Raw genomic sequence first — 13,059 nt, forward strand, 5'->3', positions numbered from 1 at the left:
CCTGTCTCATGCCTCTGAAGGAAGGAATTCATGTATGCACATAGACATCTTGATTTCTCAGTGGATCAACAAGCTTTAACAAATCTTGTCCTTATAACCTGTTATATGCCTTTATATTGGTTTTCCCATACATTATCTGCAACTATTTTCATTCTTCCACACCAGCCCATGACCGATAGGAGACAGAGCACTATGGTTATAAATACTGTCATGCTCAAAGTAGGCCAAACAGGTGATGTTTGTAAAAATCTCATTTATTGAAAAAGATTACATCTAAAAAATATCCATAAAAACCTGTTCGATACAGAGTGACAAGGTACAGTGAGCTAAAACGACTCTGCACATTAAATTCATTCCTTTTCTTCTCTGCTATAGAAAAAAAAAAGGTTGGAACTGACAAAATTTCACGATAAACCCAAGCAAAATAGACAATTTTACAATGCACTAAATATTTCAGTTTACACTGCACTTAAATGAAAGATAAAGTATGATTGTCTTTTCCTTAATATAAAACTTGTATATGGTACTTTGTTAGAGTAGTAATATTTTTTATTAAAATATTAGCTCTCAATTTGTTTACATCATTAGGTAGAGTGGATTCATCTTTTAGCCACATATTTCCAGGAATTTTTTTTTTTACATTTATTTAAAAACTAAAATTGATAGGAATGGACAAAATGCCTATATTATAGAGATTATAGGTATAGATAATTTGGTTAATCTCGGTTACCATTTTTAAACCCCAAAAAATATTTATTATTGGCTTCTTTTTTTTCAACCTGGTACTCTTGTCACAACGGCTCCATATGGTAAGTGATTTCGTGTCCTAGAGTTAAAATCACAACAATGGAGATTTACAAGTGGCCGTTATGTTGTGTCTGGCTAACCATTTAAAGTGTCTGCCAGCTTTGCTAACATTTATACTGTAAAACGTTATGAGGCAATTTGTCAATACTTTACAGCTAGCAAAACACTTTGTTTTAAACATAAGACATGCACAGCTTGTAAATCATACATTTTTTGTTACCGAACAATGTGATGCCATCACGGCTTGGAAATCTTTTCATTTTAATATTTTTTCTCATTAGTAAAGTCTAACTAAAGGGTGTAAATAATAATCGTCTGTAGGCCTATTGTTTGTAAACCGAGTCCCAGAGTTTGATGTAATAGGAATTTAGAGCAATATATCAATACTGGGATGCATCTGTATTTAATACACTTCTCACACAGTATATGTGGAAGTTCTTTCTTGGTGCGCACACAGATAAACACACATATATTCCCTTTCCCAATTACAAATAGTTCCTATAAATGTTTATTGTTGAAATTAGATTTTTGTTCAAGACCAGCTATTTAAACGAATCACTGCCTTTGATTTCCTCTAATATTAGAGGCCACTTGTGTTGTCACTATAAAAGGTCAAACCAATTCATTGTGTTGTGGGCATCTATGCAGTATAGGGGGTAATGGGGTACAGAGCCCATTGTCATAGTGGCAAGCGGCTAAGAGTCTTGAGTGGCAGTGATTTTCCTCAATATTCTTCCTCGTTACACATAGTCTTTTCCTGCAGAGGGTGCATTCTTGTTATAGCTTCTGGGTGGTGGGTAGGATACCTCTTTCTTAGGACAAGAGCAGCACAACAGGGCACCACCGATGATTGCCAAAGCAGCAGCAGCCCACCCAATAAACAGAGATGGACCAAACTCATACCTGGAGGAAAAAAAAGAAGAAACTTAGCTCCATTAGGTATACAAGTTCTTCTCAGTACCAGTATCTTGGACACATTGCTTTGGTGCAAATGCCCTAATGTAAATTCAGAGCCTTGCTTGTAGCAAGGGGAATTGGATAAAAAGAACTCAATCACGGACTACACTCACAGTATCATATATTACACAAAAGAGCATAATTTGTGGGCCTTATCTAAAACCTCCATATTTCTATAATTTGATATGAGAAGATTGATATCCAAGCCCAGTCTGAGAATTGTATGTAAGATAGTTTTGCATAGGAATAAAGAATATACACAAATTATTATTTCATTTTTGCAAAAACCTGTGGTTAGGAAAAATTGGACTAGAACTTACTTGGCATTGGTGGGAGTTATTATACTGTAAAAGTCTTGGGCAATTCTGTGTCCATACCAGGCTGTTGCTATCAGCACACAAAGACCTAGAACAGAAATTCCGTCACATAATAAGACACAGACACTACAAGGAGAGAATAGAAATGGAAATGCAAACTGGCTTCATGTGTAAATCCTCCTGAGCAAGCCATTTCTAAATACAACCCTAGAATATAATATGTCTCAGTAATGTATCACCATTCCTTTTAATGTAAATATGCTTATCCTGCTGAATAACTTAATCATATCATGTTTTCCCACATTCATATTTTCCCAGACGCCATTGAGTTCTAGCAGAAATCATTTGACAAGAGGAGGAAGTTTGAAGGTTTGATAGTTTGAAGGGTTTTGTTGCCATTGCTGTAGAAAAGATCTTTTTTATTGTATGTATTTTAATGCTTTTAAACAAATAATAAAACAGTAGCTCAGACTTAGTTGTTCTGCCTAACATGATTTACAGCTCAGTCATAGCATTATCTATGTGAAACTGTACTTAATTAACATAACCAAGAGGTAAAATGAAGTGCCTTTGCGTAGACGGGCAAACCTAAGGTCTCTTTATTTTTTAGGTCTAAGAAATAAACCTGTAAACTGACGCTCTGAAGGTTTCTGCATTATTAGGGTTTGTACTTACCAGCAATAATGAAGATGATTCCACCCACTACTGCAACTTTAGCCTTTTTCACTTCATCATCTTGAAGGCACGTCAGGCATTTCATCCCCACTGCAGCAATGCACACTGCGAAGAACCCCGCGAGGATCCCACAAACCATCAATGCTCGAGTGGCCTGCAAAGTTCCTGTCAATATAGAGAGGAGATGTTAGGAAAGGCCCTTATCGTATTTGTACATTGTATACATGAACTTAAATTGTAGCATTACTTAATTGTGCTTCCTTGTGCTTCAATTGAAATCAAAGGTAGTTCAACTTGTTAAATGCCTTAACCCTTCCCAGACATAGGTCTTTAATCAAGTAAAATTTTCTTCAGTCATAATTTTGCCAGAAAGGCTTGAATATCATGTGACACAAAAGACGTGAAAAAAAGCTTCTTAAACTTTTCTGTCTTATTTTTTTGTATGTGGTTAAACCTTCCGAGGACTAGAGATTGCAATTGATGTTTTATCTAACATTAAATACATTTGATGTGTTTTAAATATTAAAAAATTACTTAATTTAATCGTCAAACTTCATTACATGGTTTTATTTAGTATACTGCACCATAAAATGTAGGAGTCAAGAAATTTGCATTTCTGCTCTAACATTAATGGATCCATTTTGCTGATTGCAAGCCATGAATACTGTGAATAAATCGGGTATAGGAAGTTTGCTGAATGCCCCCCGGTGATAAAATGATATAATAGTCCCAATATAACAGAGGACATCTTTCCTGATGAATTATTCTATATTTTGATTTTATGAATATCTAAACTCCCATTCAGATGTACAAATTGCTGTGACTTTTTATATTTAAATGCAAATGATATCTGATTGATAATACAGGAAAGAAAATCAGTTTTTATAAGCGACCAACACCCAGTATATATAACCTGAAACGTGTTGAAAGACAACTCTCAACTATTAACTTTTTTTTTAAAAAAATAAAAGAAGTAGAATATGCCAATATCTGGTAGCTGAACTATGTATAGATCAAATGTTGTTGTTTACATTGTTACAAAATGCTTGTGGTTTTCTGAAAAGTAGGGAAAAATATAAATGCTATCCAACAGTAAAATATGTTATGTCCAAAACAGTATGGTATGAAATGAAAAAACGTGTCTTTTGACTAAAGTCACTAAAGACTGCCAGCTCAGCATACAGTTCAAGTTCCCACAACTACAGTCGACTTGACTGCTGAATTGCAGCAAACGGCTATTATCAACTTGTCTAGGCACTGGAAACTGATTTGTCAGCCAATCTTAAATGGTTCCAACCTACAAAATTATAGGACCCAGAGCGCAATAAAACTCTATTGGACTCCATAACACGCCAACCAGCTTGTCAGAACGCAACAGGAGATTCATAATGTCCAGCTCGACACCAACACCACTTTTGGTCCATAGTTGTGTTGCTGGACAAGTTGTTTTATTGCTATTCTTGTGAATAAATAAAGGGCCAGATATTGTGTATTGTGTTAAGTTTCGGAATAAAGTCCACTGAGTATGGCTGTAGTAATACCGTACTTTTCTTTGTGAATATGCGCATGTATGTATTTAGTTTGGCAGCAGTGCTATTATTTTAGCAGCCGAGGATTGAGTCTTGCTGGTGTTTGTTATGTTTCTACTTATCTGGAGAAAAGTGACCATGTAATAACATAATTGAAATCCTCCTTGTTTTAATACTTGCCAAATGTTTGCTTGAAAAGTAGCAACATGTTTAACATGTGAGCAAGTCTGAACCAGAAAATGTTTTCTTTGTAAGTTCATCCAAAATGCTTAAAGCCAGAGCGCTTTGCACTGTATGAATAGACTTACCCTTTCTTCAAATCTGGTATGTTTTTGAGACAAAAAAATGCATTTTCAGCTCTTCCAGTGTAATTACATACCATGTCTGTCAGACTTATTGAAATGCAAAACTGCCTTGATCTCATAGAACAAAGAAAATAAAAACATCCCACATTCTATAGAATGTCCTGTAGTTACCATCGTGGAAATCATGAGTGTTTGACAATGTTGTCTTGGCAAAACTAATTTCTCAAAGGTAGACAGGGTAGTAGATATATGGAATTTCCTCCCAGCAATAGCTAACCCTCATTTTTTTATTTAAAAGGGATTTAGCAAGGCTTTAACAAAATGCAACAGGGAAGTTAGTTTCAAAGGAGGAGGGATGTTAGATCAAAAAGCCATGATCTAAAACTAGAGGACGAGAGACTTAGATGTAAGGTAAGGTTATTTCTACTTTACTGAGAGCACGGTAGATAAGTGGTGCAGCCTCCCAGGAGACGTGGTAGCGGTTAATAGAGTGAGGGAATTTAAATATGCAAAGGATACGCATATGACCATCCTAAATCTAAGATGTGACTTTGAGGTTTGAGTCTTTACAGCAAGGAAGACAGGTAGACTAGATTGGCTAAATGGTTCCTGAACCCAACTGCATTTGGCAAACCAACAGAAATGACTGTGAGAGCGTGTATAGGAGTGTGCACACACATGCACATTTACCCACTGCACCTCCCTTATGGACCTTTCTGAAGGCTATATAAAGTGAAATAAACTAATATTACGGTTAGGATTTACTTGGATCTATTGTTGCTGAACATTTTTCTGAATAAAGAGTCATTTAGTCCATGTTCTTGAATCAAAGACTACACCTTGGGGACTGCCTTCCTATTCCATATCCCATATTCAGAAGACACATTTACATTATCGGAAATGCCCCAACACTCTTATTATCTACAGCATACAGACAGACACTTATTCTTCTTGTCATACTTTTTGTACCAAGGATGGTTTGGGGTTTAAGGCCTGTAGGCCACAATCATTTTGATTTGTATCACATAAGTCATTTTTTCTACACTTGGCATATAATGATAACCTGCCTGTGCTTTCAGGACTATGTTTTACCATGCCTGAAGTAGTTAATAAAGCGAGAAGAAATTCAAAGTGGATTGCTTTGAAGCCGTTGTCTTACTTTTAGGGAGGAGAGGTAAGCATTTACAGAAAATATGTAGCGCTGCCGTTTGTGTTGACAAGTAATATCTTGTCTGCAATTCACATTGCAGTTATAAGATTAGACATGTTCTGCATTGTCCACATTCTCACCTACATGAGTAGGCTGGCTGAAAGACCTTTTATCAATTTAAGAGACTTTTACTACACACGTACATTTTCTATGGAAACAGCAGAGAATAGATATGTTTGTTTTACATACAGTAAAATGCAGAACAATGTGTCCTGCAACAGACAGTGGAGTCTAGATTTTCCACAATTAGATTGAAAAAATAAAAATTCCATATATATATAATGGGGGGTATGGAGCTAGGGATGCTCCAAAAATATGGTTGACAAAACCTCACTAAGTTTCTGTCCATTTCGTTCATTGTTGGCACTATACACATGGTCTTCTTAACTGATTGCGTCATACAAATGTTTGAATATACATCTGATTGCGCATTTGTTAAATTAAGCAAATATGGACAAAAACATAGACACAGGGTCATAATATTGGCCCCTGCAGCCCCACTCCTTTATGCTGCTTGGTGATATGTGATTACTTATTACAAGACATGCTCAAGGTAATTATCTGCCATAACTTCCCAAGATGGGCCACCTAGAGCTCTCCCTCTTAGGTGTTAGTAGCTTCAAATGGAGGTGGGGCTAGTCATGTATGAGGGGGAGCTAGCCATGTTTAGGGGCTGGGCTAACAGCACGGCTAGTACCATGCTGCTTTACATTTGCTGAGAGTGGCAGGGGAATTGGGCAGGGAGTAGGCATGGCCAAACACTTCTCCCTTGTCTGGAGAAAGATGAAACGAACCTGGAGAGCCGGTGAAGCACTAGGTCAAACTCAGAGAGGTTTGTTTATTTCTACCATAAAGAATTCACTTACTTGTATTAATATGTTCTGAAACACAACTATTTAGATCTAAACCAGGGTAAATACATAAATGGCGTATTCTAGACTAAGCCTAGGCCAGCATGTTTGGGAAGGAAGCGATCCCTCTACCACGTAACAAGGGAGCCAATGTCCCTTGGGGAAAATTTGGGGGGATTCATTTATGCTACAAGACAAGTTGAAAGAGATACAATACTACCTAGAATAACTAATGGCCAAGTAGGACAACAGTGACCCTCAACATGTGTGCTCAAAAGCTCCCTTACAGCACATCCTTTCATTTTTTTTCATTTCACAAATAAGCAGTAAGACTTTTTTCTGTGACGCAACTTTCAATATTTCACTTGAACCTGCCAGAAGGGAGTTTAGTATTTTGTATACTATTTTATCTCACAGAGACTAGCATACATTTGTAAATCACTCTGGTCGCCGAATGTGTTCTTAATCATCAGACCATCCAAAGACAATATTCCCACAGGATGCATATATTTTCCTTTCTGCAAAGAACAACACATTACCCAGGTTTGTTATAAACTCCACCTCGGTCTAGCTATTAGTTTCATATGTAATTGTAATGTGCTTTCGAGCGTATGAATTTAATACATTTGCAACTGCTTCACTGGTTTCATTTCTTGATGAAAATACATCTGTTAAAATTTGGTCCTACTAAGACTTCAAAATGCTTATCATGAGTATAGTTTTTCTAGACTCTACGTAACTGAAAACGACAGTGCTTACGAGCATGGGTTAGACTATCCTGGGTGTATGTTCTCCTAAATATACAACTAACTCTTTCCCTTTTGTTGTGACCTAAATGTCTAGGTTTCATTAGTTGCCTACATGTGGCTTGTTTTGTGGCCTTCATGTTTTGAGAACCTTGAGAAGAGGCCTCTGAGGCCCTGAAAGCTTTTGACGTTATATCTGTTACTACGTTGGTCCAATAAAAGGTATCAACTTCAAATAAATAATCCATTTCTGTTTGGTCTAAAATTGCTGTCTCCATTTTTCATGTCAGGAACCTTAATAGGAAACACCAGGGCCCAATAAATGCATATGAAAGTATTTGGAAAACACTTTCAACGTATACATTCAACCTATAAAAATATTATTAACCCTAGGTAGCTGCAGCTCCCTGCCCCCTATGTGGTCTGATGTTTCATGCCACTGCCAATCATTGTCAAGAAAGAGCTCCCATGAAATTCAATTACGCACACAGGCAACCCCGCCCTACATGTTCTGCAGACTTGGTGAACACGCATGTATAGGGAAAGGGGAATGCATATGGAGGGATTCTGTAAATGCATCTGCAAGGTGTTTACAACAACAAATGCCTCCGCTATCACAGGCATTGACGTGTGTATGATGGCAGGAGTGTCCCTTTAAATAGGAGGTCCATGTTAAGGAGGCAGTTATCCTTATATTTCCACTTAACTAGTGGTGCTTAATTGAAAATACACCAGGGAACATGACAAAATCTCCTGTGTATGTGCATGCGTGAGTGTGCACTAGGGTTCCCTCTTTTTGCACACGTGAGTGGGCTATCAGTGACTGCAGAGGGAAGAGACAAGAAAGAGAGAAAGAAAAGGGAAAATGTGAGAGAATAATGATGAGAATAAACGAGAGATCAAAACCTGCTCACAGTTTTATTGCTACAGACTCCATCTTCTTACCACAGAATCTGAACTGACAAGGCTACGGGTCAATCCACAGTTTACAAATCTCCAGCACATGTACACCCTGATACTGTAGCTCAATCTACCTCAGCTTCATTTAGTTGCCCAAAGGCTGCCCAGTCTGCCCATTATGGAATTTTGACTCGCATGACCACCAGCTCAGTATTACCCTGGGTCATAAAGTCCTGGACCTGGGATATACCTCTTTATTCCTGGATTGTCCAGGTGGTGGAATCAGGTGAAAGTTGCCGACCAAATTTAGTCAAATGGCCAAAGCAGTATAATGGCCAAAAGAATAGCGAGCTCACACACCTAAAGCAAAACAATAAATAAAACAATAAAAGTCCCCCACAAGGAGCAAAAAACTGATACTTGTACAGTGTACATTTCCATAGTTCATATAACTCTAGGCATCCTGGGTGTTATATGTTAAATAATGCAGGAAAAAACATTATGTCAAACTTTTTGTAATCAAAGCTACTTGGGGGACAATAGCTTCCCCACCCCTTTCCAACCTGTAGTGTAACTGTCTAAAATAATTCAAGACATCAATTACAGTAATAGTTAATGATGCACAGAACAAAAATATACAAAAATAGGGGAGCACTCAACCTAAAGAGCATAAACATTAAGATTCCCTAGAACAATAATGACCAGTATGTACACAAAACAAAGCGAGAATTCAGTGCATACCCAGCGAATACCAAACTAATTAAAAAAAATTAGGGCTCGTCAAGCTTGGGGTACTCTGACCTAGTGGCGATCTAAGCAATATATGGCCGTATAGTGTGGCAGAATCCCTAATGTTTATGCCATAGATAGGTGTTTTATGAATGGTATTCGCTGAATTCTTGATTTTTTTGAATAGTTAATTTTGTCATTTATTATAAATGTGTCAATGTCAAGAACGCAAGAAGTATATCATAAATTTCTGTGCCTTGTAAAGTGTATCCTTTTTAATAGCCATCTAATCATTTAGAATCTAGAATGTTGCTTGTTTCATGTGCATCCTGTAGTACTTACTTACGTGTATTGTCTAAGTTCTTCAAAGCGAGTTTACAAAGCCTACGTACACAACATTTCCTGATACCGTTACTGGAGCAGAAACGAGACTAATGAGGTGAGAGTGCTGAGTTATTTTATTTCTCTATCACAGTCAGAGTGACAGGGATAGATTTACTAATACATGAAAAGTGCTCTTAGGAGTTAAAGTAACTTTTTATTTTGTATACAAAAATAATACTAACTTCACCAGTTTTTGTACGGGCATGGTTTCCCCATATTTTGTTATGATGTCTTCCTTTATCACCTCTGTAATATCCCGGGAAGCTACCTTTTTGCCCATATACGAATATATTTGGTCTGTTTTAGTTAGTTCACCAGCAGTATACATTGTGTATTTCTCTTGTAGCCACTGTGAAGAATACAAAGAAAAATGTACTTACTGTCCAACTGCAGCAGCGAGTCATAGGTCTTGCACTGCATCTGTCCAGTGCTCTGCATGACACACGACATCCAGAGGCCTTCATAGGTCGCCTGAGCAGTGATAATGGCACCTCCAGTGAAGGAGGACATTTTCCATTGAGGAATAGCAGTAGCCACTATAAACCCAACCCAACCTAGACAAGCTATGAAATATCCTAAAATTTGTAAGCCTGCGTTGGCCATCTTCTAGAATTAGTATTACTGCTTATACGCTACCTGACCTGCTGATATCTAAATAACCCCCTTTTTCAAAATGTAAAACACAAAAAAAAATATTTGTCAAATGTCGCTCTTTAGACTCTGTGGGAGAAGTAGAGCAAGCTGATCAGCAGATTGTAAGGCTAGGACCTGAATGAGAAAATCAACTTTTCTGCCTTATTTAAATTGTCTTCAAGTGTCCTCCTAGTGGCATTCTGTAGAATAACACAGGGTTAGTAGGTTGAGCACACCAATTGAAAAATTCTCATGAGAAGTCACCCTCCCACCACAGTATACGACACTACATGTTTTCTTTTTGTGTTTGCTTTGACTGCTAGTGGGTTGGTGGCTTAATTGACTCCAGCCCTGAAGCTATTGTTTTTGTCTCATCCATAATACATATTTGCAAAGCCAGGTGTTCCCCACACAGTTATAAGACAGGCATGAAAATACACAAACATACGGAACAATAAAATGGAAAAATAGATGAATCAGACACTCAGCACTTTTTATTTTTGTACACAAATATCAACCAGTTAATGTAGATTCTCCACTCCTGTTGTTTTTGTAATAACGTTTAAGTTAAGAAATATGTTTCAATATTACGTTTGCCTATAGCTGTGAACTGATTTTAGAAGACAGAAAATAGGATTTGACACTTTAGACTATATTTTCTGTTTATTTTGTTTCATAATATAGTATATACTAATACATACTAATATTGTTTATACTATAATATAGTAAGATCTATGCTAGTATTACATGCATCTATTTGGGTACTTGTATAAAGAATGTATGTGGAATTAATTGGTGTACATGAAGTCATTAAGTAACCCTGTTGTTGCCTATGCCTGGTTCTAAATTAAGGGAACATATCATCTAAATTGTTCCGGGTGTGTTGGGACCTGAATTCAGCTGAAAGTCCTTAAGAAGTTGAACACAACGTAAACGCTTGATGCACTTGAGTTGCCCTGCGTTTTTGTAACTCGTAAAAATGCAGGACCTAGTGAATTACCTCATTGTTACGCTGGAGAATTGTTTTAATTCTTCGTAAAATCTCGGAATATGTTCTTGATGCTGTTTATTAAGGACCAGTTAATAGATATGTGTCTGTAATTTAAAATAAAATCTACTTTTAGTTTATTAAGGCAAACCTGTGGAAATGAATCACATTGTATCGCTGTACCTCTTTCAAACAATTCTACAAATTCTTATCCTTCTTAGGTTTAGCCTCAAAGAGTTAGAAAATCTTAAACATTACTTTTCGGAGAGGGCAATGTAGACAATGACAGTATGTTTATAACGCCAAAATCCTTTGTACATAATAGAAAACAGCATCTAAATGTTCTGGCAAATTGTGTTGCAATTATAGTAGCTGCAGTGGAGGAGTCAATTAGAGCCATTAAATGCTAATATTACTGTGTTTAAAAATAACAGCTTTCATTTCATAAAGTGTGTTTTCTGGTTGGTGTGAAATCCGAGGCCTTAAGTCTTGAAAAGTATGAGGTAATACAAAACAGTTATCCATGTTTAGTGTTTAGTTGGGCTGCACCCATAGCCTCGAGGACAAAAATATGCTTCAAATCTGTCAATGGATACCGGAAGAATCGAGAATGGTATTACTGACAGAGCAACAGTCACATTATCCACATACCTCGGAACTTCCAGCTTCCGGCTACCTGGAGCCCTCCCTTCTTCAGGGAGACTGATGACATCGGCCAATTATGTCAGCGGGCAGGGGCAGATTATGTTTTTCAGTGGGATTATACATTTGTATACATGGAGACCTGAAGAAATGACACTTCAACAGAGTCTCCAGGCAAACTATAATCTTCATTAAGTCTACTTAAAACCACCTTTCCAAGATGACAAAATTTGAAATTTAGTCACATTATATGGCCATATTATGAGTCCACCACTACACCAAAGTACTCCAAAAAAGGTGGGTCCTAACACTAAATATTGTTGCTTACATGGAGCTACATCTCTTCATATACAGTGAAGGACCCATTTTCAATGCCCTGGCTGAGGGAAGGAGGTTCTCACCCAAGATTTGAAGGTACATGGCCCAATCCATCATCCCTTTGATGCGGTGAAGTTGTCTTGTGCCCTTAGCAGAAAAACACCCCCAAAGCATAATGTTTCCACCTCCATGTTTGACGGTGGGGATAGTGTTCTTGGGGTCATATGCAGCATTCCTCCTCCTCCACACACGGCGAGTTGAGTTGATGCCAAATTGCTGGATTTTGGTCAAATCTGATCACAACACTTTCACCCAGTTCTCCTCTGAATTATTCAGATGTTCCTTGGCAAACTTCAGACAGGCCTGTACATGTGCTTTCTTGAGCAGGGGGGCCTTGCAGATGTAGCACGATTTCAGTCCTTCACGGCATGGTGTGTTATGAATTGTTTTCTGGATTTCAGTAAGGCCTTTGACACTGTTCCACATAGAAGACTTATAAATAAACTGCAATCTCTGGGTTTAGATCCCAATGTTGTTGAATGGATTAAGGAGTGGCTGAGTGACAGAAAACAGAGGGTTTTAGTCAATGGCGTATATTCAGAACAAGGTCTTGTTACCAGTGGGATACCTCAGGGATCTGTACTTGGACCCATTCTCTTTAATATTTTCATTAGTGATATTGCAGATGGTGTTGATGGAAAGGTATGTTTATTTGCTGACGACACAAAAATTTGCAACAGGGTTGATGTTCCTGGAGGAAGAAGCCAAATGGCAAACGATCTAGGTAAGCTGGAAAAATGGTCAGAGCTGTGGCAATTGGCATTTAACGTGGATAAATGCAAAGTAATGCACCTGGGGCATAAAAACCCAAGGGCAGAGTATAGACTATTTGGTACTGTCCTAACCTCAACGTGTGAGGAAAGGGATTTAGGGGTAATTATTTCTGAGGATTTAAAGGTAGGTAGACAATGCAGTAGAGCAGCAGGTAATGCTAGCAGAATGCTTGGTTGTATAGGGAGAGGTATTAGCAGTAGGAAGAGCTCATGCCGCTGTACAGATCACTGGTGA

At 37.6% G+C, this 13,059-nt stretch overlaps 1 protein-coding gene across 1 annotated transcript; it reads right to left on the minus strand.

Moving 5' to 3' along the window:
• Positions 1 to 236: 236 nt before the first annotated feature.
• CLDN1 (claudin 1) lies at positions 237 to 10,077 on the minus strand. Its single transcript, XM_053461157.1, has 4 exons — positions 9,791 to 10,077; positions 2,757 to 2,921; positions 2,085 to 2,169; positions 237 to 1,710 (listed from the first exon to the last, which is right to left on the minus strand). The coding sequence occupies exons 1-4, from the start codon at positions 10,011 to 10,013 to the stop codon at positions 1,548 to 1,550; spliced, it is 636 nt and encodes a 211-aa protein (XP_053317132.1). The 5' UTR covers positions 10,014 to 10,077; the 3' UTR covers positions 237 to 1,547.
• Positions 10,078 to 13,059: the final 2,982 nt, after the last annotated feature.

Source organism: Spea bombifrons, chromosome 3, assembly GCF_027358695.1.
Source record: "Spea bombifrons isolate aSpeBom1 chromosome 3, aSpeBom1.2.pri, whole genome shotgun sequence".
In the NCBI taxonomy this organism is placed as follows: domain Eukaryota; kingdom Metazoa; phylum Chordata; class Amphibia; order Anura; family Pelobatidae; genus Spea; species Spea bombifrons.

Bases quoted from the DNA above. Each gene is read 5' to 3' on its own strand.
- CLDN1 (XM_053461157.1), bottom strand. From the start codon at position 10,013: ATGGCCAACGCAGGCTTACAAATTTTAGGATATTTCATAGCTTGTCTA. The intron at 2,170-2,756 runs GTAAGTACAAAC...TTTCTGTTCTAG, and splicing joins AATCATCTTCATTATTGCTG to GTCTTTGTGTGCTGATAGCA. The intron at 1,711-2,084 runs GTAAGTTCTAGT...TTTTTCCTCCAG, and splicing joins ATAACTCCCACCAATGCCAA to GTATGAGTTTGGTCCATCTC.